This window comes from Syngnathus scovelli, chromosome 7 (genome assembly GCF_024217435.2).
Source record: "Syngnathus scovelli strain Florida chromosome 7, RoL_Ssco_1.2, whole genome shotgun sequence".
NCBI lineage: Eukaryota > Metazoa > Chordata > Actinopteri > Syngnathiformes > Syngnathidae > Syngnathus > Syngnathus scovelli.
The window spans coordinates 4,295,089-4,320,544 of record NC_090853.1 but is presented as its reverse complement, the minus strand read 5'-3'; the positions used below and the strand labels follow the sequence as shown (position 1 = coordinate 4,320,544).

The 25,456-nt window shown below is 47.1% G+C and overlaps 1 protein-coding gene across 2 annotated transcripts; it reads left to right on the top strand.

Moving 5' to 3' along the window:
• Positions 1–181: 181 nt before the first annotated feature.
• gab2 (GRB2-associated binding protein 2) lies at positions 182–25,280 on the top strand. Of its 2 annotated transcripts, none has more exons than XM_049724789.2 (10): positions 182–593; positions 13,490–13,793; positions 19,675–19,918; positions 21,188–21,756; positions 21,934–22,031; positions 22,115–22,394; positions 22,585–22,675; positions 22,763–22,865; positions 23,046–23,168; positions 23,337–25,280. In XM_049724789.2, the coding sequence occupies exons 1-10, from the start codon at positions 522–524 to the stop codon at positions 23,478–23,480; spliced, it is 2,028 nt and encodes a 675-aa protein (XP_049580746.1). In that variant the 5' UTR covers positions 182–521; the 3' UTR covers positions 23,481–25,280. The 2 variants fall into 2 exon arrangements, with proteins under 2 accessions (XP_049580746.1, XP_049580747.1); XM_049724790.2 differs by having other exon boundaries at positions 189–593; positions 19,678–19,918.
• Positions 25,281–25,456: the final 176 nt, after the last annotated feature.

The following is a 25,456-nucleotide window of genomic DNA, read 5'->3' as shown; positions in this document are numbered from 1 at the left end:
TTAACGTTCTAATGCATGTAATTACTTCAAAAGGCCTCAGGGTGGTGCTGTTTCTTCTTCCAATCCAACTGTGGGACATTTGACTACGAGACTTTTTAGAGCATGTTACTCACACTGCTTATTTGTTGACTTCCGCTAAGTATTTTATTTTCGGGGTTCGTTGTAAAACATGTAAAGAATTTAGACTACCGTTTAAAATAATATTGTAGCTTCCCGGTGCCTGCCCATCCCTCAGCGAGCCGGCCGTGGGCGTGGTTGTCGAGTTACAAAACAAGAGTCCGCAACTGCCCCGTGACGCTGGCCCGCATCAGTCGAGTTTCTCCGCGGAGGAGCAGCCCAGGTTCGTCCGATAACATCTCCCCCACCAGGAGCGCCAGACGCCCCCTCTCCGTCTTTCTTCCCCCACTGGTTCTAATTATCCCGCCTCGGCTCGGATGGGGGAGAAGTGTACGCCGACCGGGGGCGTCCTGCGTGTGTAGCCGCCTGTTGGGAACGGACGGACGGGGCTTGTTGTCGGCGAGATGAGCGGCGGGGAAGTCATCCTCCAAGGCTGGCTGAGGAAGTCGCCGCCGGAGAGGAAACTGCGGAGATACGTGAGTGTTTCTTTCGAATTGTAGCCGGTACTTGGTTAGGCACACCTGCACAGTATGCTGTATTAAAAAGTGTCTTATACAGTTTCATAAATTGACACTACGGTAAATATGAACTTAAAGGTGGTTGGAGTAGTGCAAATAGCACTGCAATATGTTGAATTTATGAATAAAGTAAAAATAATGGTTAGCTTATGCTGCTGCATCATTGGTTGACAACCACCACTATGCCATGGCAGGTGTGCCACAGGAAATGATAAAATTTCACCTAATTGGTCCCCGAAAGATTTAACTATTGCAAATATTTTATCTTCATATATCTACGCAAGCAACGTGACAGACAAAATGAGATGCTATTACTACTACTACTACTACTACTAGTACTGTAGTGGTATTTATGTTAGTAACACCAATAAGTCACAATTAATGTGTCACAGGAAATTGCCCAATATTGTATCTTTGCTAATATGGCTGTCACTTATGCATAGTGACAGACACAACAATGAAATGTTTTTCAGTTTTCCTTTCGATGCAAGCTGAATGAAGTACATAATTAACCCATTTATCCCCTTTTGCAATATTTTGATTTAGTGGTGTGTCGTGAAAATTTTCCAATAGCAAAACCTCTATCTTGTTTGGGTGTCCTTCTATGTGATGCAGCCATTTAGTGTTTTGACCCGTCTGACTGTATTTCAAGTGGTAGCAGGTGCATCCCCCAAAACATCTGGTCCACTTTACACATCCCCGCAGGAATACCGAGACGTACAATCAGTAGATTTTTTTGTTTTAGTGCTATAAACATGCAAATTTCACACAGACGGCCACCCAGATTGGAGTGGCGGGGGGAGGGGGCGGTCATATGACGTATACAACGCCTGCAGCTGTCTACTCTCCCCACGAAATGCCTCTCGCACTCACGCCGGCATCATCCAATCACGATGAGGTCACGTCTGATGTGAGACATTTCCATCTTGTCCGTGTCATCGCAACGGTTGGGCTCTCTCCTTGAGTGGCCCGATAAAGCTCCCGTAAGCCGGCCGGGTGTCGGGGCGGGGTCACCCGTCAGGCACGAGGCAGCCGCCACTCACATAATAGGATTTATGAAAGCATGAGCCAATCTATAAATACAGCTGTCGTTTGTTTATGTGCGGTGTTGCATTACTACTGGGCCGCTTTGACTTTACTGTGATGTCATCCCCCCCGTGTGCGCGTGTATCATCATCTGGGAAAAGCATCGGAGAATGTCTTCTTCCACCATTGTCTTCGGCGTGTTTACACAGAGACCACCGCGGAGCAGCTGCTGCCGCGATTGTACTTAGGAAGAAGCTCTTCTGTCTAAACAAGACGGAGGCGAGTGAGAATACAATCGCATCTCCACTCCCATCCACATCTAATAAGACAGTGGTTCTCAACACGTGGGTCGGGCCCAAAAGTGGGTCGTGGACTATTGCGGGTGGGTGGGTCTCAGGTAGTTAAGGTGTCCTCGGTTTACAACAATGCTGACGTATCAAGGTTACCAATAGGACACGATTAACTAGTTTGGTTCTTAGTGTACAAATACTCCATGACTGCCATATTTAATTTGTTCTATATTTCTGGCCTAGTATTTTTGCCACCTCTGCAGGGCGGGTGCTCGGCGTCCATGTCATGAGATGTTCACAACAAGCAAACATGTGGACGCAATCATCCAAGCGTTTGGAATTCCTTCCTCTTAAAATCAAGAGTGGCGAACAATCGGGACTATTTTACGCACCGCTATTGCTGTCAGCTGACCGAGGTGACATTTGGGTCGTGACGCGGGCCCCATCGTTCTCTCCGCTAATCAATAAGCTATTTGGTCTGTCTGGAAATGTTTGTGGAAATTGGAAGGAATGCGCCAAGTAAGTCCTTGTGATCTTTTATACGGTAGGTTAGTGTACCAAAAATGGATAAGAGCGCATTTTTGGTGGGTGACAATGAAGAGAAAAAACAGGGAGGTTTTTGAAAAACGATGCCACGTCGCAGCTGCCATTTGCACCGATTGGTTTTAGAGCAAAACCCCATCAAAAATCAAGCAGAGATTCAAAGTTGGGCAAACATGCTAACGAGAATTGTCAGTAAACAAATGTCAGTTATGTGCGAGAGCGCTAACGGCAGTTTCGTCAGAATTTTCCTCAACAGTTTTTGTTCGTTATGGACACAGGATATCAAACAAATCATCTCCGCCTGGTGATTTGAATGGGACTTGTGGAATATTTTTGTTGTTTGTTTATGGAAAAAAACTAATTTGATATCACACATAATGAAAAGAGTTGACAAGCAATTGATTTGTTGCCGACGCCTTGGATTCAGCGAGTCTTTTTGCGCCACGCTGTCTCGGATAGCGCCGGAGGCCTTTCGTGGAGTGTTGTCTCTTTTTCCCAACAATGGACGAGGTGTCCCGAGTAAACCCCCCCCCCCCCCACCAGCACCCGTCCAGCCGTCCGTCCCACCCAACCGTGAAATCCTCTCTAATCCGGACACCGCCACAGTGTGTTAATCAGTTGCTTCTTGTTGAAATGTTGACTTCTGGGTTTTGTTTGGCGCAAGGGTTCCAAATAGAGGAGACAATGTTTTCCTCAAGGAACGTGTGCTACACTTGCTAAGCACTGTCCCTATGTTGACAGAACACAGAATTGAACACAAAATTGTTACGCGCATCACATTTAGCATGACGTGCTAACTTAACGCATAACAGCTACCCAAAACATACAAATGAGGCATAAACAAACAAGAGTCTGTTGTGCAGGGCAAATAATATTCATCATCGTTTACTTGTTTGTGTGCCCCTGTCAGATTACAACGTGTGTGTAACTTCCCGGATCCTAAATTCGAGACCCGTTGGTTTTGAGGCTTTGTCTCGTGAGAGGTGACGGAGGAGGTAAAAACAGGTCAGGCATGCAAATGGTATGCAAAGTCAACCGTTGGTTTGGGGGCGGGGCCGAGGGAGGTCGATGTGTTTACGTGGGAGCGAGGCTCTCCGGGATGTTTCCTAATTGTTTACCAATGGGATTAACGCTCGGCGGCAGTGACTCACTAGTTCCACAGCACACAAACGCTCAATGAGTCAGCAAACCTTGCTGCCTCCCCCTTGCTGAAATATTGTTGTTATCGGAGCAGCTCAGGTCTGCTCATCAAGGCGCTTGCATGTCATGTTGTGGAAACAAAGTACACACACACCCCTAAAATCATTCAATTTGATTTTTTTTTTTTGTCCTTGAATGTCTCACTACTTTTGTCCAAGTAGTTTCAACTGCATACCAAGAAAACGATAAGAACAGGCCCAGCAAGCTTCTTCTCTCTGGTGACCTCATGTTTTCGTTATCACTCGTTGCTAGGCAGAGCTCAGAGCATTCATATGTGAATATATTTTTTTTGTGATGATTAAAAAAAAAAACGTAAAAATTGCCATGCCTTAGGTGTTCTATTTACCTCTACTTTTATTTTTTTCCTTTACCTGACGTAGTTAGTCAGTTAGTCAGCCGGGAGCTGCTGTGTACACTGTAAATATGAGTGTGAATCAAACTCACGTCAGTCTGCGAATACCACGTGAATCATTCGAGTGACATAGTGTAAACACTCGAAATCCTGTTCCCACGTCAAGATGAAAAAGAAAAAAAAAAACGCCTTCCCACCTGTCCGTTGCTTAAACGTGTCTGTTCACATACGCAAAAGAGTTGCTACATTCCAGAGTGATGCTATCGGGAAAACGATAGCTCTCCTGCCCTCGTGCGAGGGAAGAAGGAGCAGAGCTGTTTGCCACTCATGTCGCGCTGCCAACGAGGATGCTGTTTTGCACATCGGGGGGGCTGCTCTGGGAAGTCCTTGCCCTTAGAGGTCAGGCGGGAGCGCCTCGTCGTTTCCTGCTTTGACATTTGCCTTGTTCCATTTTTATTGGCAGGCAGCTGGATTCTGATGAAGTGGAAGGGTTTCATGTTTGGATTTTGAAATGTGGCCTACTTGGGATGTTAGTTGTTTTTTTGGTTTTTTTTTTTTTTTAATTAATTAATTTATTTATTTATTTATTTATTTATTTATTCATTCATTAGATTAATTCCAGTTAACCAAACGAATCCAGTAATCAGCCCGTGTTGTGGCGGCTGTTAGCTAGCGCTAGCTAGTTTTGGGTGCTTACGAAACGGCAGATGTTTCCTCAGACTGCAAAGGGATATTTTGCCATTTCTTTCAAGAACACTCACAGGAGTTCATGTTTATCCAAGCTGCATCTCCACATGCATTTCAATTAATAACAAGACCAAAAAAAGCTACTATTTGAAACTCTTGACTACTACGTCAGCGGGTCATTGGAATGACAGTCATATGACAACAGATGCACGACAGAACGGCGAGATGACGTCTATGTGGACTCGCTCAGATCAACAGAAGGCACGTTTGTACACCAAAGCCGCAAAAACTCAAGACCCAGTTTTGTCTGCAGAGCCGCAGGCCACGCTTGACTTGTTAAAAAACGCAATTTCACTGCTAATAACCAGCACACTTGAGTCTTTAAAAGTTGTTTTTAAGAGCTGGCATGAAAATGCCGCCTTTATCTTACAAGTCCACACTTAGAGGAGCAAAACCACAGGAATTTCTGAAGGTAGCAACAGGCTACATCAAAAGGAAGATGATGTTTTTGAAGGCTAGAGGAGACAAAATGGCTAGCTTAGCTTATTTTAGCTAGCTTAGCTAAGTTGATTGCGGTAAAGCTCCCTATTGATTTTGACTAATTAAGCCACCATAGATGAATGGATGACATGATTGTGATGAACATCCAACGTCCGTCTGGGCTTGTTAGTGCTCGGCTCGTGCTCTTTGTTTTGTTTGCGATACCTGCTCGGACGGACGGCACTGGAGAACAACCAGGGACACCCAGCATCCGTTCGCGCCGTCTGCTTAACGTCCTTTACGACACCAGCTTGTGTAAACTGTGCGACTTCTCTGCTCGTGTTTGGTTTGAGCTCGCTGGCTGTTGTGTAAACTGATGTGTAAGTTCAAGCAAAGGGAGCTCCATTAGGGACCAGCGGGACGACACAGTGTTTATTGCTCATGACTGTTTTAAATTCTGGCACACATCCTGAAATTGACACATAATTTGATTTTATGTGCCACATAAAATAATGTGTGATTTATTTATTTTTTCCCTACTCTTTGATGCCACAAATCACGTTGAAGTGATACATTAAAATGTTAGGGAGGCTCTAAGTTTAGCTCGGGTCGTTAGTGGAGGTTATGAAGGATCTTTGTTGGATGCGTACATTTTTGTCCTACTTTGTGGTTATTTAAAAAGTCCAAGCTAATTAACGATGGCTATCCTATAGCTGCTTAACACATGACAACCATTTATTTATGATGAATTTTTTAGATGTATTTGAAATTGATATGTTTTGGGATCATAGTTTGTAGTGTATTTCTGTTTGAAACGTTTTTTTTTTTTTTTTAAATAGGTGTTTGTAAACATTGTAGGGCAAGGTGTTCCCTATTTGCAGCAGAGGTCATGCCACTTAACATTAGCCACGCCCACTGATGACATCAGAGGTGCTTGTGTGCTAAACAATTATGCGGAGTGTATCTGTTGTAGTAGCGGGCGTGTGTGTGTGTGCGAATGTGTGCGTGCGTGTGTGTGCATGTGTGTGCCACTAGTATGGCAAACTGTTTCAACAAATGAGCTGATACGCGTCAGTCATCGTGTTTTCAAACGTGCATGAGCAAACATCCAAACCAAACACGTTGTACAATAGGAGGACACGGGGGTTGGGGGGGGGGGGGGGGGACTCATAACCTGGAGCGAGCACACACACACAACACACACACACAGCTGCACAAACACGAGAACCCGTCGGTGCACTCCATCTAGTTTATTTCCAGCCGATGTATTACCACATCAGGTTTTGGATTTGGCCCGAACGCTGGCTCGCAACCCCCCGAGGGGGGGAAAAGAGTCTAGTGCTAAAACTCCCAAGATATTGTTTTGGAAATGCTAGCAGACTACAGCTTGTCACACTTGTACAATCTGGCAGCGTCCCCGAACAAAAAGTGTGTGTGTGGGCTGCATCATCCATCACAGCTTCACTCCTCTACAAGAACAACACGTGTGACTTTTTGTTTCGCCAGCCTTCTGCTCCATGCAAGAAAAACAAAAAAACACAAAACTGCATTATTGTTTTAGAAAAAGTGACAAAAAGGAAGCACAAAAGGCTGCCTTGTTTGTTGGTCGGGACGACGCAGATAGCAACAATCGCCCTCGTCATCAGCGGCGGTCACACGCAATGCAGCCCGCATTCCAAGGACAGGGAGAAGATTCTCTTAACTCTTACCGGGTTCTTGCCTCCCTCAAGGATGACCAAGGCAGTGACTTTTGTTTTTTTTTTAAGTAGTGCAAAGGCTGGCGCTACTTGAAGAGAACTTGCCATGCGGCACATAAATTATTGTGTGTTGAAACGGGGTCACAGTCGTCGTAAACCTTCTGAATCAGGCGCTGAGGTGCAGTAAAGCGCAGAAAAACATCTTCGATATCAATCGTTAGATTGATTTTGACTCAGTCGGCTCAAATGTCAGAACCTAATCGTGCCGATTTGTTCCTGGTCAAGGCTTTGCGCTACGCAATTTTGGTTTTGAAATGTTCTTGAAAAGTTGGTTTTCTTGAACTTGACTGAATCTAAAGAATGAGTTTAGCAGTTACATTCTTTTAAGTAGATATAATCTACTGGATGCAGATGATTCTTTTTAAACTTGATGGGGAAAAAAATGGAGGAAGTTCAGCACAGCATTGAGTCCAGCTAGTTAGCAATTGAGCTACTCATTGTTGGAATGTTCTGGGATTCATTTCTTCATGCCAGGGTAGAAATTCTATCGATTTCTGAGGGAATCTGAGCTCAATGTGGAAGTTAGTTGAAGTCAAAGGTCGGATATGGCCCAATTTCAACCTGGTCTCATTTTCATAGGCATCATTTCCAAGTTAAAAAAAACCTGTTGATTTTCTTTTATAAGCAATTCAAGCAGTACTTTGCATTTCAAACAGTTACTTGTTTTCGGTAAGAGGAGGAGCTCTATTGACTTTTAAAAACATCTGTTGCTTTTGCTGAGCCACATATTACTGTTTCAAGTTTCAAGATTATTAATTTCAAGATTCAAGTTGACTTCCCCTTTAAGTATTTTTGCCACCTCTAGACGGATATGAGCTAAGCTGGCCAAGATAACTGAAGCTAAAGGTTAAAAAAAAGTACCACCAAGGTTATTATAATAATAATAATAATAATAGTGTGCAATGATGATGATCAGGATGTGAAAGATTGATTTTTTTTTTTTTTTTTTTGGCAAGCTGCCGTCGTCTGTCTCCCGGAAACTTGTGTCCGCATGGTGCGTCTATTATTTCAGCAAAGTATTTGCGGCCATTGTTTATCTTCCCACAATACACGTCTGCTAAAAATAGACAAACACGCCCGCTTATCGACAAACTGAGTTTGCTGCTATTTTGGACAGTCAGAGATGGGTGTCTTGGTTTATCAGCCTCTATTTGTTTGACGCCGAGATGCAGCCCAGTTGGTAACCAGGCCAGTGTGTCTTCGCCGAGCTGTGTCGCCTGAAGGCGGTGGGAGGATCAGACGGGTTCCGGGCTGGGGGGTGAAAGCGGGGGGGATTGCGTGTGGGAGAGACGGGGGAGGTTAGCCTAGTTGTGAAGCTGCGGGCCTCACTTCCCACAGTTCCAGTGATCAATGGGCTCAGACGGGCCGGGCCGGGTCGCTGGGTTGGCTTGGCTGAGCTCATTCTATTGTGTGTGCCATTCTTTCATGAGTGCCTTTTTATTGGGGAATTGTTTTTCCGACGGGAGAGCGCATGGGAAAGTAGGACAGCAGTAATACAACAAATAATCTGGGATTTGTTTCCGAGAACCGCTCAACTGATTTTGATTAGAATCCTGACCAGAATCTAACACATGGTCTAAACGCACTGAACTGGTTTCGGCTCCTGGATTAATGGCTCTGTATGAAAATGAGGAATCTGGATGTGAGCCAGTTGAATTTGACTGCTAGCTTTGGTACGACGGAGCTCTGCACTTTGTCAGTCGTGTCTGTTTTGAACCGGTTTCCCATGGTGATCTCCCGATTATATATTGACTTTGATAAGGCTGGAGATGTCTCCAAGTTAATACGAAGGAGGAACGGAGCCAGGTCGAGCTGACTTCTTGCAAGCGGGCACTGCTCCAGAACCTAATTCAAAGAACATTTGAAAGGAGATCTGGCCCAAGCTGCAGCCATTTTGCTTCTACTGTACTTGCCGAAGTGAAAGCTACGCCCCCTAGGAGGACTAAAACGAATTTGCCAGCTTCTCAAGAAAATTGGCAAGTTCACATTCAGTTTCTTAGGAAACAAGTTTTTATCCGAAAACCCACGTCCGCCGCTTTCGCGAGTACTCATAAACATCTTCCCTTGTCGAGAAACGCCGGAGCGCACGTCACTGTCACGTTGACGCTTATCTTTGTTCGCGCTTCTACTTCCCGGCCCGACGGGTGCATCCATGCGTGCGGCAAAGATATTAAGGTTACCCCCTCGAGGTTTCAAAGTTTAGCGCGAAGTACACTCAAACTAGCTAAAAAAGCCTAACTGGACATGATACTTTTTGAGTGACGTGATGGAAGGGGAGGGGGGGGGGAGTGCTGAAGTCAGCAGGAAAGCCCTCATGAACTGTGGTCAACAGGAAGCTCAACATCTCCATGACAGTCAAGTGTCTTTATTTGGCCTCAAAGCAGGATAGTCTTTATTTTTCCCGAGGAACATCTGTGACAAGACTTGTCACTGGGTTCTGCATTGTGTCAGTTTGGGGGTGGGGCCCAAAAGTGGGGGGCCCTTGCAGGATCCTGTGTGTCAGCAGACACGGCCTGGTGGAAGTGCATCGCTGGCGGATGTCCAAAAACCTCCACAAGCCCCCCCCCCCCCCCCCCTGTTCTTCCTGGTTCTTCCTCTTGCAAGCCGCTATTTGTAACCAAGGGCGTTATGTATAGAATAAGTTCCTTAATTCTTCCAAGCTTAAGACCAACATTTTTTAAATTATTATATAGTTTCTTTTATTTGCTATTTTTTTTTTAAACAAATTGGCTGATAAATAGATGATCAATTAGCTCATTCTTCCAATTGACATCGGCCTAAAAAAATAATTCCTAGTCCCTAGTCCTCTATATTCTTAAAATATACATACAATAATGTAGAGTGGTATTATTTTAATTAAAATAAAATTACACTTTTTTATGAGTTGCCCATAACGAATTGATGGGATTTCCATTTATTTTACTGGGGAAAGATGATTGAAGATAGGAATATTTTAAAGTACAGGCCGACTCCATCCATCCATCCATCCATCTTCTTCCGCTTATCCGGGGTCGGGTCGCGGGGGCAACAGCTTCAGGAGGGACTCCCAGACTTCCCTCTCCCCAGCCACTTCATCCAGCTCATCCCGGGGGATCCCAAGGCGTTCCCAGGCCAGCTGAGAGACATAGTCTCTCCAGCGCGTCCTGGGTCGTCCCCGGGGTCTCCTACCGGTGGGACATGCCCGGAACACCTCCCCAGGGAGGCGTCCAGGAGGCATCCTGATAAGATGCCCGAGCCACCTCATCTGGCTCCTCTCAACGTGGAGGAGTAGCGACTCTACTCCGAGTCTCTCCCGGATGACCGAGCTTCTCACCCTATCTCTAAGGGAGAGCCCGGACATCCTGCGGAGAAAACTCATTTCGGCCGCTTGTATCCGAGATCTCGTTCTTTCGGTCACGACCCATAGCTCGTGACCATAGGTGAGGGTAGGAGCGTAAATCGACCGGTAAATTGAGAGCTTTGCCTTTTGGCTCAGCTCTCTCTTCACCACAACGGACCGGTACAGGGTCCGCATTACTGCCGACGCTGCACCGATCCGCCTGTCGATCTCACGCTCCATCCTCCCCTCACTCGTGAACAAGACTCCAAGATACTTGAACTCCTCCACTTGGGGCAGGATCTCATCCCCGATCCGGAGAGGGCATTCCACCCTTTTCCGATCGAGGACCATGGACTCGGATTTGGAGGTGCTGACCCTCATCCCGACCGCTTCACACTCGGCTGCGAACCGTTCCAGCGAGAGCTGGAGATCACGGCCTGAAGAAGCCAACAGCACCACGTCATCTGCAAAAAGCAGAGACGCGATGCTGAGGTCCCCAAACCGGACCCCCTCAACGCCTCGGCTGCGCCTAGAAATTCTGTCCATAAAAATTATGAACAGAATCGGTGACAAAGGGCAGCCTTGGCGGAGTCCAACCCTCACTGGGAACGAATCCGACTTACTGCCGGAAATGCGGACCAGACTCTGGCATCGGTGATACAGGGACCGAACCGCCCTTATCAGTTGGCTCGGCACCCCGTACTCCCGAAGCACCCTCCACAGAACCTCCCGAGGGACACGGTCGAACGCCTTCTCCAAGTCCACAAAACACATGTGGACTGGTTGGGCAAACTCCCATGCACCCTCGAGGATCCTGCCGAGGGTGTAGAGCTGGTCCACTGTTCCACGGCCAGGACGAAAGCCACATTGCTCCTCCTGAATCCGAGGTTCGACCTCCCGACGGACCCTCCTCTCCAGCACCCCTGAATAGACCTTACCAGGGAGGCTGAGGAGTGTGATTCCCCTGTAATTGGAACACACCCTCCGGTCCCCCTTCTTAAAGAGGGGAACCACCACCCCAGTCTGCCAATCCAGAGGCACTGTCCCCGATGTCCACGCAACGTTGTAGAGGCGTGTCAGCCATGACAGCCCCACAACATCCAGAGCCTTTAAGAACTCTGGGCGGATCTCATCCACCCCCGGGGCCTTGCCACCGAGGAGTTTTTTAACTACCTCAGTGACTTCGACCCCAGAGATTGGAGAATCCGCCTCAGAGTCTCTAGGCCCTGCTTCCTCGATGGAAGGCGTGTAGGTGGAATTGAGGAGGTCTTCGAAGTATTCTCCCCACCGACTCACGACGTCCCGAGTCGAGGTCAGCAGCACGCCATCCCCACTGTAAACAGTGTTGACGTTGCACTGCTTCCCCCTCCTGAGACGCCGGATGGTGGACCAGAATTTCCTCGAAGCCGTCCGAAAGTCATTCTCCATGGCCTCACCGAACTCCTCCCACGCCCGGGTTTTTGCCTCAGCAACCGCCGAAGCCGCGTTCCGCTTGGCCATCCGGTACCTGTCAGCTGCCTCCGGAGTCCCGCAGGCCAAAACGGCCCGATAGGACTCCTTCTTCAGCTTGACGGCATCCCTTACCGCCGGTGTCCACCAGCGGGTTCGGGGGTTGCCGCCACGACAGGCACCAACGACCTTACGGCCACAGCTCCGGTCGGCCGCCTCAACAATGGAGGCGCGGAACATGGTCCACTCAGACTCAATGTCCCCCGCCTCCCCCGGGACGTGGGAAAAGCTCTGCCGGAGGTGGGAGTTGAAGCTCTTCCTGACAGGAGATTCTGCCAGACGTTCCCAGCAGACCCTCACAGAGCGTTTGGGTCTGCCAGGTCGGACCGGCATCTTCCCCCACCATCGGAGCCAACCCACCACCAGGTGGTGATCAGTTGACAGCTCCGCCCCTCTCTTCACCCGAGTGTCCAAAACATGCGGCCGCAAATCCGATGACACGACTACAAAGTCGATCATCGAACTGCGGCCTAGGGTGTCCTGGTGCCAAGTGCACACATGGACACCCTTATGTTTGAACATGGTGTTCATTATTGAAAATCCGTGTCGAGCACAGAAGTCCAACAATAGAACACCGCTCGGGTTCAGATCAGGGGGGCCGTTCCTCCCAATCACGCCCTTCCAGGTCTCACTGTCATTGCCCACGTGAGCATTGAAGTCACCCAGTAGAACGATAGAGTCCCCAGAAGGAGCGCTCTCCAGCACTTCCTCCAGGGACCCCAAGAAGGGTGGGTACTCTGAGCTGCTGTTTGGTGCATAGACACAAACAACAGTCAGGACCCGTCCCCCCACCCGAAGGCGGAGGGAGGCTACCCTCTCGTTCACCGGGGTGAACCCCAATGTGCAGGCGCCCAGCCGGGGGGCAATAAGTATACCCACACCTGCTCGACGCCTCTCACCGTGGGCAACTCCAGAGTGGAAGAGAGTCCAGCCCCTCTCGAGAGGGCTTGTACCGGAACCCAAACTGTGTGTGGAGGCTAGTCCGACTATATCTAGTCGGAAGCTTTCTGCCTCACACACCAGCTCGGGCTCCTTTCCAGCCAGAGAGGTGACATTCCATGTCCCAAGAGCCAGCTTCTGCAGCCGGGGATCAGACCGCCAAGGTCCCCGCCTTTGGCTGCCGCCCAGCTCACATTGCACCCGACCCCTTCGGCCCCTCCCACAGGTGGTGAGCCCATGGGAAGGGGGACCCACGTTTCCATTTCGGGCTATGCCCGGCCGGGCCCACAGGCCGACTCACGGAGCAAAATTAAACTCGCTGTCTCATTCTTTGGACTGCAGTGCCATCGCAGCATTCAAAGCAACACTTGAATAGAAATAAACGCACAGCGTGTGTGTCGTGTGCCTGCTGTGGTCGTCAGGGGGGTGGGGGGGGGCACAACTGTCACGGCGGTGGAGCACTGCCTGCTGTTTTTGAGTTGTGGAAGGGATATCAGCACAGGAAATACGTTGGGCTTGTGGGCGTAAACACCTGCCACACAAAAACCACACACGTGTCCTTTTTTTTTTTTTTTAATAGTGTTGACAGCAAAAGTGTTTGACAGCACAAACAAAGTCCAGCTGCTGACTGTCTTGTGCTCACAAGTGAATGTGTGGCCGTTCTTCTCAATGCAAAATTTGTTCCAAGTAGTATCTTATGTAGTACTACTTGTAGTAGTGCTGCGTCACAAAGTGTTATCTCCCCACGCCAGGCATGGAAGAAGCGCTGGTTCATTCTGCGCAGCGGGCGCATGAGCGGTGACCCTGACGTGCTGGAGTACTACAAGAACAACCACTCCAAGAAGCCCATCCGGGTCATCGACCTGCACTGCTGCGAGCAGGTGGACGCCGGCCTGACCTTCAAGAGGAAGGAGTTCCAGGACAGCTTCGTCTTCGACATCAAGACCTCGGACCGCACCTTCTACCTGGTGGCCGAGACCGAGGAGGAGATGAACAAGTGGGTGCGTGCCATTTGCCAGCTGTGCGGCTTCAACCAGTCCGACGACAACAACCACGGTAACGGGCCTTTTGCTTCTCCTTCCACTGCCTTTTAGCACTTTATTTATTTATTTATTTATTACTTTATTTATACATTTATTTATTTATAAATGTATTTATTTATTTATGCATGTATTTATTTTTTACATTACTACATTGAAATACTTGTGCACATCCGCGCAACTGAGCAATGAAGCGCCACACGCAACAGTTTGCCGCCTCACTCAACGGTTAACTGTGGTTTTATGAAAAGGGGTGGACGTAAAATGAACTTGGTCGCTTTTACCTTGTTTTGGTTGTGCACTTTGAGTCCTGCAATAGAAGGAAAATTCGATGTCAAAACAAGTAAACATGAGCAAAAATTAGCTGGTCGTTAGAAACAGTTTGGCGGATTTTAATTTTAGTTTGCACTCCAGCGCTAATCAGAAATTTACCCCCTTAAGCAAAAAATCTGAAAATTTGCTTCTTTTTTTTTTGCTCTTGACCTCTTCTAAATGTTAATGATGTATTTTTGATATTCATGTTAATGGGCCCACTGTTTAGGCAGTTTCTCTATGACAAGTGGGAAACCACACAAACGCATTTGTGGAAGAAGCGAAAAGTCATGGCAGGTCGCGTTCTTGTGTAATTTATGAGATTAACAGTGTTCTGTCATTGCACATGCTTCAATGGGTTAACTTGAGGGGGAGCTTTTATTAGTTTAGAATTTGACTCTCAAAAGGCAAAGATTTAAAATACCAAAAGTCAATTAACGTGGAATTTGATCATGCTAGTAATTGCTTTAATAATGTTTATTAACTAAGACAGATTAGTTTGCTGCCTAAACAGGACAAGCAAACAGATAGTTTTGGCGGATTTTTTTTTTTTTTTTTTTTTTTGCAGCTGCAGCCAAAACACCAAACAGACATGGGAAGTCCCTCTGTGAGCAAAAACAAACTGTGGCACAGGACCACAAAAAAAATAAGTCAAGTCAGTTCATTCAAGACGAGCAGATGTTGCTTCACTGCTGTTGTTGTTGTTGTTGTCGTGCACAACGCAGGATGTGTGTCATGATGAGACGGCGGCCGACGTGATGTCAACGTTGGCCGATGATGAAGGAGGCTTTTTTTGGGGAGGTCGGCCACGCTCGTCGGTGCTCGCTGTGTGGGATGGCGAGGAAGAGTTGACTCAGTGAAGGCATGACAGGTCATTGTTACGTAACTGGCTTTGTTCCTTAAATGCAGACTTGACTTACTGGAAAGAATCATGATGAAGTTTCATTTCTTTTCGACTTATATTTAGACGCATGTGCTGAACTCCTATTTGGTTATGAACCACTGTTGAGGAAATTTGTCATTTGTTTCTGTGAAAGATGACGTGACTTTCAAGAAGCGCTGCGGTTTGCGGTTGAATAAGCACCGACTTTTAATAAGAAAAATAACAAGCAAGTTGCGTGGTCGGATTCATATCAAGATTGTCTGTGCTCCACTTGGGGCCATCTTATCAATTATTGATCCCTCAGTGCTTGGACTCCAGCCATGAGTTTTATTTTGAAACATTTGTGATCCTGGTATGCTTCCAAGTCCGTGTGAAGTTTCACCAAAGCAAGGTCCCGAGAGTAATTAATGCGCATCATCAGTCAAATGGATTTTGGATTGGGGTTCCTCAAGGAAACGTTTTAGGCCCACTAGTTTTCTCAATTTGTTCAAATACTTTTGTGAAACCAAAACATGATTTTGTACAGCAACAGATCAAAAAATGACACTCAGATGTGGCGATCCTCAGGGAAATGTTCTCGGTCCACTATAGTTTTCTCCACCGGGAATTCTCCTCACACGTTTGTCCATGTAAGGAGAAGCAGCTTACTGTTTATGAACGCATCCTCCCCCAAGTAGCAAATGTTGCCATTGATTTTTGAGCCGCTGGGAGGTCTGATGTGTGTGTGTGTGTGTGTGTGTGTGGCCACCGAGGATAAATCAACATTGCTGCCGCTGCTGCGCTCTGAAATGAGGCTGCAGATGCTGCGGCGTGCACGGCCATCACTGAATGCTACTCGGACGTGTTGCCCTCGTGTTATCAGACAGCGAGTGGCTGCAAAGTGTTTCTCAGGGAAAGCACCTCCAGCACGTCCCCACTCACTCATCTAATGAATGCCGCATCGTCTCGTCAATCCCCATCTTTGTTCTGCGCGCCCTCACTCGTCTGAACATTTGACCATTTTTTTTTTTTTTTTTTTTTTAAACGGAACAGGCTGTTCCTTTGTTTTATATGAGCTCCTCTTGATTTAATCTGCTCCGTGTACAAAAATAGACCGTGATTTTTCAATTTAAGCTGTTTTTTTAGATGATGATAAATGGATGGAAAGAAAGTTTAACTTGAAGGACCTTTCACCAAAGCGACTATTATTTCCTTGACCCGTGCCTCACCCAAATATAAAGTATCATGGGAATGGCTAAAGTTGTTTTTGTGCAATCCAGCTCATAAACAAATGCCAGTGAGAACGTAACCCAATTTGGGATTAACTTGGCAGCCACAGCCGGGAGGTCAAAAATAGCCGGAATTTATCAGTTCCGACTTGTGTCAAACGTGAGCGTCTTCCCACTAAGGAGGATTGCGCAACACGCTTGGACATTTGGCCTTGCAGAGGAAGCTGCTGCTGCACCTGTTGAAAAGTCCATCGGCTGCTATTTTTTATTCTCCTCCCATCTCATTTAGTTAAAATGTGACTGCCATTTGATTACAACCCTTACTAACCCCGCCCCCCCCCCCCCCTCCACACACACACACACACACACACACACTCTCAATGAAGTGCTAATCTGAGCCGTGTGTAGGCGTGTGCTAACCTTGACGTCCCTCCTACAATTGACTGCCACTTGGCCACCGAAGTTAATTTGCGAAACTGACAGTGGCCTCCCCCCCCCCCCTTCCAAGTGCAACCGCTTGTGAAACCATTAAGGAAATTGCTCCCCCACTCCTTTTTGTTTGAATTGCAAACCCGGGCAGTTGCAAAGCATACTGATCCTTATCTAGTTTCCTTTTGTATGACATGCAATTATTGTTTTTAGAAAAATGTGTCAAAATGTCTTCAACACAATTTCATGTTAGATTTATTTTTGTTTCATAATTTGTGCTAAAAATAAATAGGCCAGCGCATCTTTATACAACCGTTGGATTAATTAGCTGATTACCAAGTCTGCAACGAGTTTGTGCGCCTGCGCGTGTACTTGGATCATTATCTACCTTTGACTGCCTTCTCAAGCGTGATTGCAATTTGTGCAACATTGAGAAAATTCAAAGCTTCCCCAAATGCTTTTATTCACATCGCTGAAGCTAGCGTTTTTTTCTCCCCCTTCCTCTTCTATTTATACATCTCCTTTCAAATGAGATTATTTCACATCTTCCTCCAGTTCTGAAAGGAAATGAGCGTCTCTGCGACAAAGACCTCGGTTGTCCTCGGTGAACCAGCTGGCTTCTAATTGTGGCCTCCCGAGATCCAGCAACGACGCTCGATTAGATTACGTCCAAAGAGCAGATGAGCCAGTTAGCTGGTATACTGTATTACGGCCCATAATTGGGCAAGATAGCTTGTGAACTTGGGCACTCGCAGACCCACAATGTCGGCCATGTGTTGTTTTCCCCCGCCCGAGTCTCTCCTTTTTTTGGTTTGAAAAGAAAAATCTCATGCCAATATAGGTACAGCAATAAATTATCCTTATTATTATTTTCATTATTATTTTATAATTATTTACCCTGAATGCCCTCTTGGGCCATTATAACATTATTTACAACTCCACCAATTTGTAAAAATGGATGCCTACATTTTTTTGTTGTAAAAAGGACAAGGTGTAAAATCTTGCCGCGTGCATTGAATGGGGGAAAACAGCGTCATCTAGTGGACAAACGTAAATGTTTTTCATCGTAAGTCCATGTGGGATCGTTTTCAGTTGGTTTTCATGTTATTTTAAGCTGATTTGTGGCACAAAGACATAAAAGCATTGAAGATTTTTGCATTTGTTTTGAGTCTCAACCGTCTTCTACTTGTTGAGCTTTTTTCTCAAAGGGAGTCGATGGAATGGGTTCCCAGCCTCAGCATCCATCATCAAACCCATTAGCGTCAAGCATGAAGCAAAAAACGGGAATTAGACCAGAGATGGGTTTCATCTCTCTCTCACTCTCCTCCATGCACGCTCATCACTGAATCAGGCAGCCAGGCAGGGCAGGGCGCCCATGAGGGAGGGAGGGAGGGGTGGGGACTGTGATCAATATATCTCCCCATGTTAGTGCGCCTCCGACTCACGACGTTGCATGAAAGCTTTTTACAAAAGCTTTTTGCGGGGAGAGGAGGAGAGTAGAATCACTCACAACAATGGCGTAATTGAGGATCACTGCGCTGGGGGGGGGGGGGGGGGGGGGGCGTGCTGTATGTGTGTGTGTGGGTGGCTGGGGGTGGGCTTCCCTGCATGCGTGATGGCTGCTGTCCACCGGCCCCCTCGACATCCCACTGCAGAGGCTTTCTGCCCTCAGGGTATCACCTTTTGGTCTGACTGGAATAACTCCCCTTCCACTTTGTGCCCCCCCACCCCACACACACACACACAGCATGTATAGCATGTGTGTGTGTGTGTGTGTGTGTGTGTGTGTCATCTTGACTCATCTGGAACGTTGTAAAGGAGTAGCTTGACCTCTGAGATGTCTTTGGGAAGGGAGGCTACTGTACAAGAAAAGCAAAGCAGAGTAGCGCCTCTTTGATATGTCTGACTCATAGAGCAGCTTTGTGCAGTATGCCCTCGCGTGTTATTTTTGTAGATGACAAAGAAATACCGCGCTTGTTTTTTCCAACCCAAGCAGAAATGAAGAAGTCAAACTGCATGCGGCACCTCGGGTGGATGGATCAGTTTGCCACCCGCCCCGCTTTCTCCTGCTCTTCCTCGTTCTTCACTCGCTTGGCCTCCCGCCCGGGTCTGTCCGCAGCCTCCCCCAGCAGCGCTCTGATGTAGCCATCTCGCTTGTCACACGGCAGGGGAGAAACCAGCGACCTTGTTGCCTACGCAGGATCGAAGCGGGCCTCAGATCATGCACCCCCCCCCCCCCCCTCCCACCACCATCACCCAAACAAAAAAAGAAAAAAAAATCTGGATGTTACTGTGTTGTTGCCTCCCTTGGGGCGCATCCCTCTTAGTTATTGATCAGAGCGCATACTGACGCGCGCCAAGGTCAAGCAGAGCCTCCAATAAAACATAACACACTCCAACATCTGCATGACGTGACACATAAACGTCACGCATCAGGCCGGCGGTTGACGAGCAAGCCGTGCCTCTTGCTAGCTGCTCTTTCTTTCACTCCAGAACGATGGATGGAAATGCTAATTGTACTCTGCTAGCATGTGCGCTAGCGTAATTGATTGCATAGCGGGTGGGTGCGTTACCTTCACGCCCTTCTCATTTCATTATTCTTATTGATTCTTAGTCTTATTCCTACAACTTACAACTCAGAATAGTTTTGTACAGTATAAATAAATATATTGTAATGAGCAGCATAAGTATAAAAAAATGAAATGAGTGTATAAATCAACATGTTAATCTATATTATTACCAAAAATCAAAACAAAAATAGATTTCTCAATTTATACAATAATATGCTCATATTCAGGGCTGTCACAAACAAATCGACTATCCTGTCGATTATTCCAACAATCACTCAACTAATCAACTGTCCGTATTAATGGATGCGGGCATTGCAAATATGGTTTTAAAATGATCAATTATAGTTTGGAAGGAAAAAAGATCTCTGCCGACCGATATTTGTGATATGTCCTAAACCATCACATAGTTAAGCCAGTATGATGGATTGAAATCCAAATATTGTGCCCAAGCCACCTTCAATGTCCCAATCAATAACGTGTCCTGTGTCCTCTCAGCAGATGTCCGCCTGCAGCATATGCCGCGTTCCGTCGGGGCAGATGTCTCCAGCTCGGCGGCGGCCCCCCTGAGCGCCGTCACCGGCGGCGGCAAGTTGTCGGCGCCCGTCCACTCCAGCCAGCCCGTCCTGTTCACCTTTGACGTGCCCGTGCGCCACTCGCACCTCAGCACCCTGTCCAACAGCGCGCCGCAGGATTACCTCCTCCTGCACCAGTGCATGAGCAGGAAGACGGAGAGCGCGCGGTAAGGGTCACACTTCCTGTTTTCCAGGTCAACGTACAGGCTCACCGCCCTTCCTCTGCTGCTGGAAACATCCGAGGATACAGCTTGTTTACAACTCATTTTGATCAATTCGGTAAAATAATCAAGTGGACCAGCTTCCACATTAGCACTAGCATCAGCGCTAATGTTGCTTGTTTATTTATTTCATTTTAAGACGTGACATTTAATGCTTATTAAATTAACAGTAAATGTCATATTTGTTTCACCATTGTTTGTCCACAGTGGCAAACCGGCCTGGACACAACCGTGTTAGCATCAGTGCTAATATTGTTCATTTCAAGTTTATTTATTAAAGACATGACAATTAACATTTGACTAAATTAACAGTTAAAGCAACTGTTCCTTACTCTGCTTTAACTAGACACAAATGCATCTTTTTCCCTTCGTCTTTACCATCACCGTGCGCCTCAGCTTCCAGAACCTGAAAGTGTTTGTTAATAGCAACAAGAACAACAACAAGCCGCTGAGCAGTGGATGATCAATGAGGGCAAGGCTGCAATCCATCACTTTGCTATACGTTTGCTCCTCCACCCCCCCACCCCCCCACACACACCCCCACCCCCACCCCCCGTCTCCCTCCAACCACCACCAACGCCAAAGGCACAACAACCATCTCCTCGGCGTAAATCTGCTGAGTCGGTCGAAATATAAAAGCTCGCCATCCATTTCATCAGCTTTGCACACAAAAGAAACCTTTCCTCAGTGACTCATATGTTCCCATCACTCGCTCGCTGTATGATTTCATCGGTATCAAATCCTCCTCCCCCTCCCCCTGCCATGTCAGACTGCAAAGCGTTTCGTCGATGTTAATCGTCTTTCAATGACAGATGACCTCCGTGAAAATCATTAACGTCGTGATTGAAGGTGACCCCAAGTCGGAATTAGCCGCTCATCAAACTGAGGTCAAACAGGCCTCTGCTCAAGGGCAAACAGAGGCGGATGTGTACAGTGTCCATTTATTTATTTATTTATTTATTTATTTATTTATTTATTTATTTATTTATTCATTTATTCATTCATTCAAGCATCTCAATAATAAGCTTGTAAAACACAGCCATAAATAAGTCATCACATTTCTACTGCTGCTTGTAGTTTTTATGGCAGCTTTGTGGCTCCCTCTGTTGGACGCCGGTGCAACTACAAGATTTTAAACCGCGCTAAAGAGGCTTTAAAGTTTTGACTTGACCTAATTTGCGCGTCATCATCCATGTTTCTGTTTTGCTGTGGCAGGAGCGCCAGCTTCTCGCAGGCCACCAGAGGCAACGTGTTCCTGGGCAGCGACTCGGCCGTCCAGAAACTGTCGCACGGCTTCTCGCACTGCCTGAACGGGATGGGCGCTCAGCTGCACGGCTTCTACAGCCTCCCCAAGCCCGGCAAGCAGCAGCTGCCGGCCGCGCCTGACGACTCCCCTCAGGAGGCCTGCTACGTGCTGCCCCGCAGCTACGAGGCCCACGGCGGCCCGTCCGAGCTGGACCTGGAGAACGAGGAGGTGTACTCCTTCCAGACGCCCTGCAACACCTTGGCCACCGAACGGCCCACCGACAACTACGACCTCCCGACGCCGCCCGGATCCTTCTACCAAATACCGCGGACGTTTGATAAGAACCACAACTCGCTGACGCCCTCCAGCTCCGAGTCGTCGTGCGCGCCCCCGCCCAGGCCGCCCAAGCCCGGCTCGGAAGGGCAGTGGGGGAGTCCGCACTCGCTCGGAAGCCAGAACGGCGACGCTTCGGCCGCCGTGTCGGTCATCCCCAGAAGGAATACGCTGCCCGCTGTGGAGAACATCAGACTGCACAGAGGTAACTAGTGTGGCGCTTCACATCAACAACTGCGTAAACAAATGACAATTCAACTTTTTAACCTTACAATTCGTGCGATTTAAAAAAAAAATAGCCCAAAAATGGTTAGCTTTGGCAAAAAGATCAAATATAAAAAGAACCAATAGGGGGAGATTCACTGCACTTTGTTGTTCTCAGGCTCTTCGTTTGAAACGAGCAGCCATCAGCGTCCCATCCATTTCAACAACTCGGGCCAGTCGGTGGAGTCAGTTAACGACGGCTTTAGCTCGTACCTGGTAAGATTCTTACAAAAAAAAGAAATCTGAGTATTTCCTGCAGCAGTGGCTGTTTCTCATGTTCAACCTGTAACCCACTCCAGAGGACCAGAACCCCCCTGACCCGCTCGGACAGCGGCAACTCGGACGACAACTACGTGCCGATGAATCCCGGCTCATCGCCACTAAGCGCCGCCCGGGCCGACAGTCCCAAGAACGTGTACATCCCCATGAGCCCCGGGCCGCACCACTTTGACTTCCCGGGCTTCTCAGCCACGCTGCCCGCCCGCAAGGGCAGCGCTGCTTCGCTCTGCCACCGGCCCGGCCGCCTCAGCGACGTCACGCCGCCGCCCATCAATCGCAACCTCAAGCCCAACAGGAAGTGTGAGTGGCGGCAAGCTCAACAAAGAGCATTTTCTGAATCTACAAGAGGATCAGCCATGATTTTCGAAATCATGATAGCAATTTCCCAGCGACGATTTGAAACGGTCGAAGATCAGTCGCGTCGTCTTTTTCTGCCGACCGTGCAGGCCAGCTGGAATTGTGCTGACGGCACGCCTTTTGTTTTCCACAGCCAAGCCGACACCTCTGGACCTGAAGAACAACAGCTTCATTGACGAGCTGCCATTTAAGAGCCCGGTCACCATGTCCTGGACACGGCCCATGTGAGTCTCATTTAAGTGTGGCAAACACACGCGAATATTACGCAAGGAAATATTTTCATGGAATGGCTTCATTGGATTTAACCACAGGCCCGCCATGAACTCCATGTCCTCGCAGCGATGTCGCCCCATCTCCACGCAAAGCATCACCAGCACCGACTCTGCGGACAGCGAAGAGAACTACGTGGCTATGGTGAGTGCCTCCAGGGGGCGGGATTAAACCAGGATAGGACGATGACATAACTCGCATGGTTAAATTTGCTCATTGACAATTTTCGAGGTTATGACAAAAAATATATAATGTACGTATGTTATGACTGAGCAAGATAGGATTTCTGTCATGATGTAATGATTGTCCCGCCCCCCCCAACAGCAAAACCCAGCATCTACCTCGCCGGCTGTGAGCTGCACCAGCAGTCCGGCCCTTCGCAAGAGCGGCAATGTGGACTATCTGGCGCTCGACTTCCAGCCTGGCTCGCCCTGCGCACACAGAAAGGTAAACTCTTCTTCAACTGGATCGTTGCTTCTGTGTGTATGTTTCATATGCCATTAAAAAAAAAGAAGATAAAACTCAAAAGAGAGCAAATATAAGCCAAATGATGTAACCCTATTTATTTAATCATTCATTCATTCTCGTCACTCTTGTGTTTTTGTCGCTCGGCAGCCATCGACGTCGTCTGTGACGTCTGACGAGAAGGTGGACTACGTGCTGGTGGACAAGGAGAAGACTCAGGCGCTGCAGAACACCATGCAGGAGTGGACCGATGTGCGTCAGTCTGCTGAACCCGCCAAGGGGGTCAAATCTTAACACTGAGTACATGTGACCAGTAGAGGGCGCGCTTTGACTGTTTGGACCACAAAGAAGCCATAATTTAGCGTGCCTGTCCTCTCACTACTTCAATGGACCAAATATCAGCCTCATTCAGCGATTTTTCACAGCTGCCCCTGCTAGAATCAACAGATAATATAGATAATAGGCAAGTTTACACTTTTCACACTCTTTATGAAATGAGCCCGTTTTGAGGGGATGGTCCTGTCTCATGCAAATGATGCCCGCCGTCCAAAAGTGGAGGATCTTGGCACGGCCCAGCCGTCAAGCCACGAGCAGAGAAACTTTGTGTTGTCACAAATGGACAAAATTGAGAATAGTGAGCTCACAAATTTGGTTGTTGGTTTTCACACTTCGTGTGTGGGAAGTTGTAGAGACGCCACTAGTTATGTACACAAAATTCTAAAAAAAAAAACACTTTCCCATTATATGGCTCATTTCATTTCGACTTGCACAAGGAGGAATGATTCTTGTAGACTGAAAAAACAAAATCCAACATCTTGGATTGTGACTTGGAGCCCAAACAGTGTTGCGTGACTGATTAAAACACTCTAGTTCTGAAATCTTCGGGGTTCCTCAGTGAACGATTTTGTGGGTGACCTCAGTTTGCATTTGAAGCTCGAACCGATTGATGAAGCGAGTCGCATCTCACTTGCTGCGCGTGCACTGACCTTACCAAGATGGCCGCTGCCCCGCCATACAATTTAGCCATGTTGACAAAGTGCACTCATGGGAGGAAGAGAACGGCCGTCCACTCTGAGTCATCGCGTCCGTCCGTTGGTTTGACTTGCCTTATTCGTATAGTATTGATTTGCCTTTGATTGGTCTTTTTGCCGCCTTCAGGGACAAGTCCAAGTGTTTGACTCTCACTGGAGGCCACTTTGCGAACGCTTCACTTGCCTCTTCGTGGTTTTTCTACCATTTTTACTATTTTTTACATTTTTTTAATATGTTGGGTTTTTTTACCCCCCCAAGCAAGCATATTGTATGAAGTAGTTTTAATTTCTCAATGAGAAGAAGAAAAAAAATTACACGACGTTATTGAAGTAATAATTTTATGAAAATTAGGTGATATTTTTATTTACAAGAGAATTAGTTTTTCCATTCCATTTGATTGTTTTTTTTGTTTTTAACGATGAAAAAGCAGGCAAGAGAGCAATTTGCATGTGCAGAGCAAGAATAAGTGAAAAAAAAAACAGACTGAAGGAAAACAAAATGGCCGCTAATGATGTATTTTATAATCCAGCAGAAAAAGCGTGTGTGTGTCGTGTTAGACTGTGATCGTGCTAGTGTGTGACATGATGATGGCGGGGTGGACCACGTACTTACTGTACTTGTAGACATGATGATTGATGTTGGGTCTTATTCTTTCATTTTTAACCACTGGTATTGCTACTACTGTAAAAGCGTTCGCGTGTGTGTATGTGCGTGTATGTTAATTTATTAATTTATTGTATGCCTACCCAAAGTCAAAAGGCATCTCTTTCTGCAATCGCCGGTCGCATTATTAGGTACATCTGTGCCATCGAAAAAGAGTTCTGATGCAAAACGTGGCGGGAAATTTATTGCAGTTCCACCGCAAATAATAAGCACATTGCTAAGTGATCTCACTACTAACCGGTGCAGGTGTACCTAATGAAGTGTCCAGCGAGTGCGCATGTCCCGATGGTGTGAAGCAATACGAGAGAAGAAGCCAGTGTGGTGCAGCTCATGGAAACTTTTCTTATTCCTGATGTATTATGGTCAACTGTGGATGTAGAATAAATCGACGAGTCAACATTTTGGTGCAAGATTTTTTTCAACGCTAACTCACAGATGCACAAAGCACAACTTACAGATGAGAAGATTCATATAATAATGCTCGCTTAGTCATCAGAATTATTGCACACTACTCACATATGATTGGTAATATTCGAATTTGTGATTAAATCTTCGGATGAGCATAAAATACACTT

Bases quoted from the DNA above. Each gene is read 5' to 3' on its own strand.
- gab2 (XM_049724789.2), top strand. From the start codon at position 522: ATGAGCGGCGGGGAAGTCATCCTCCAAGGCTGGCTGAGGAAGTCGCCG. The intron at 19,919-21,187 runs GTAAGGGTCACA...TTGCTGTGGCAG, and splicing joins AGGAAGACGGAGAGCGCGCG to GAGCGCCAGCTTCTCGCAGG. The intron at 21,757-21,933 runs GTAACTAGTGTG...TGTTGTTCTCAG, and splicing joins GAACATCAGACTGCACAGAG to GCTCTTCGTTTGAAACGAGC.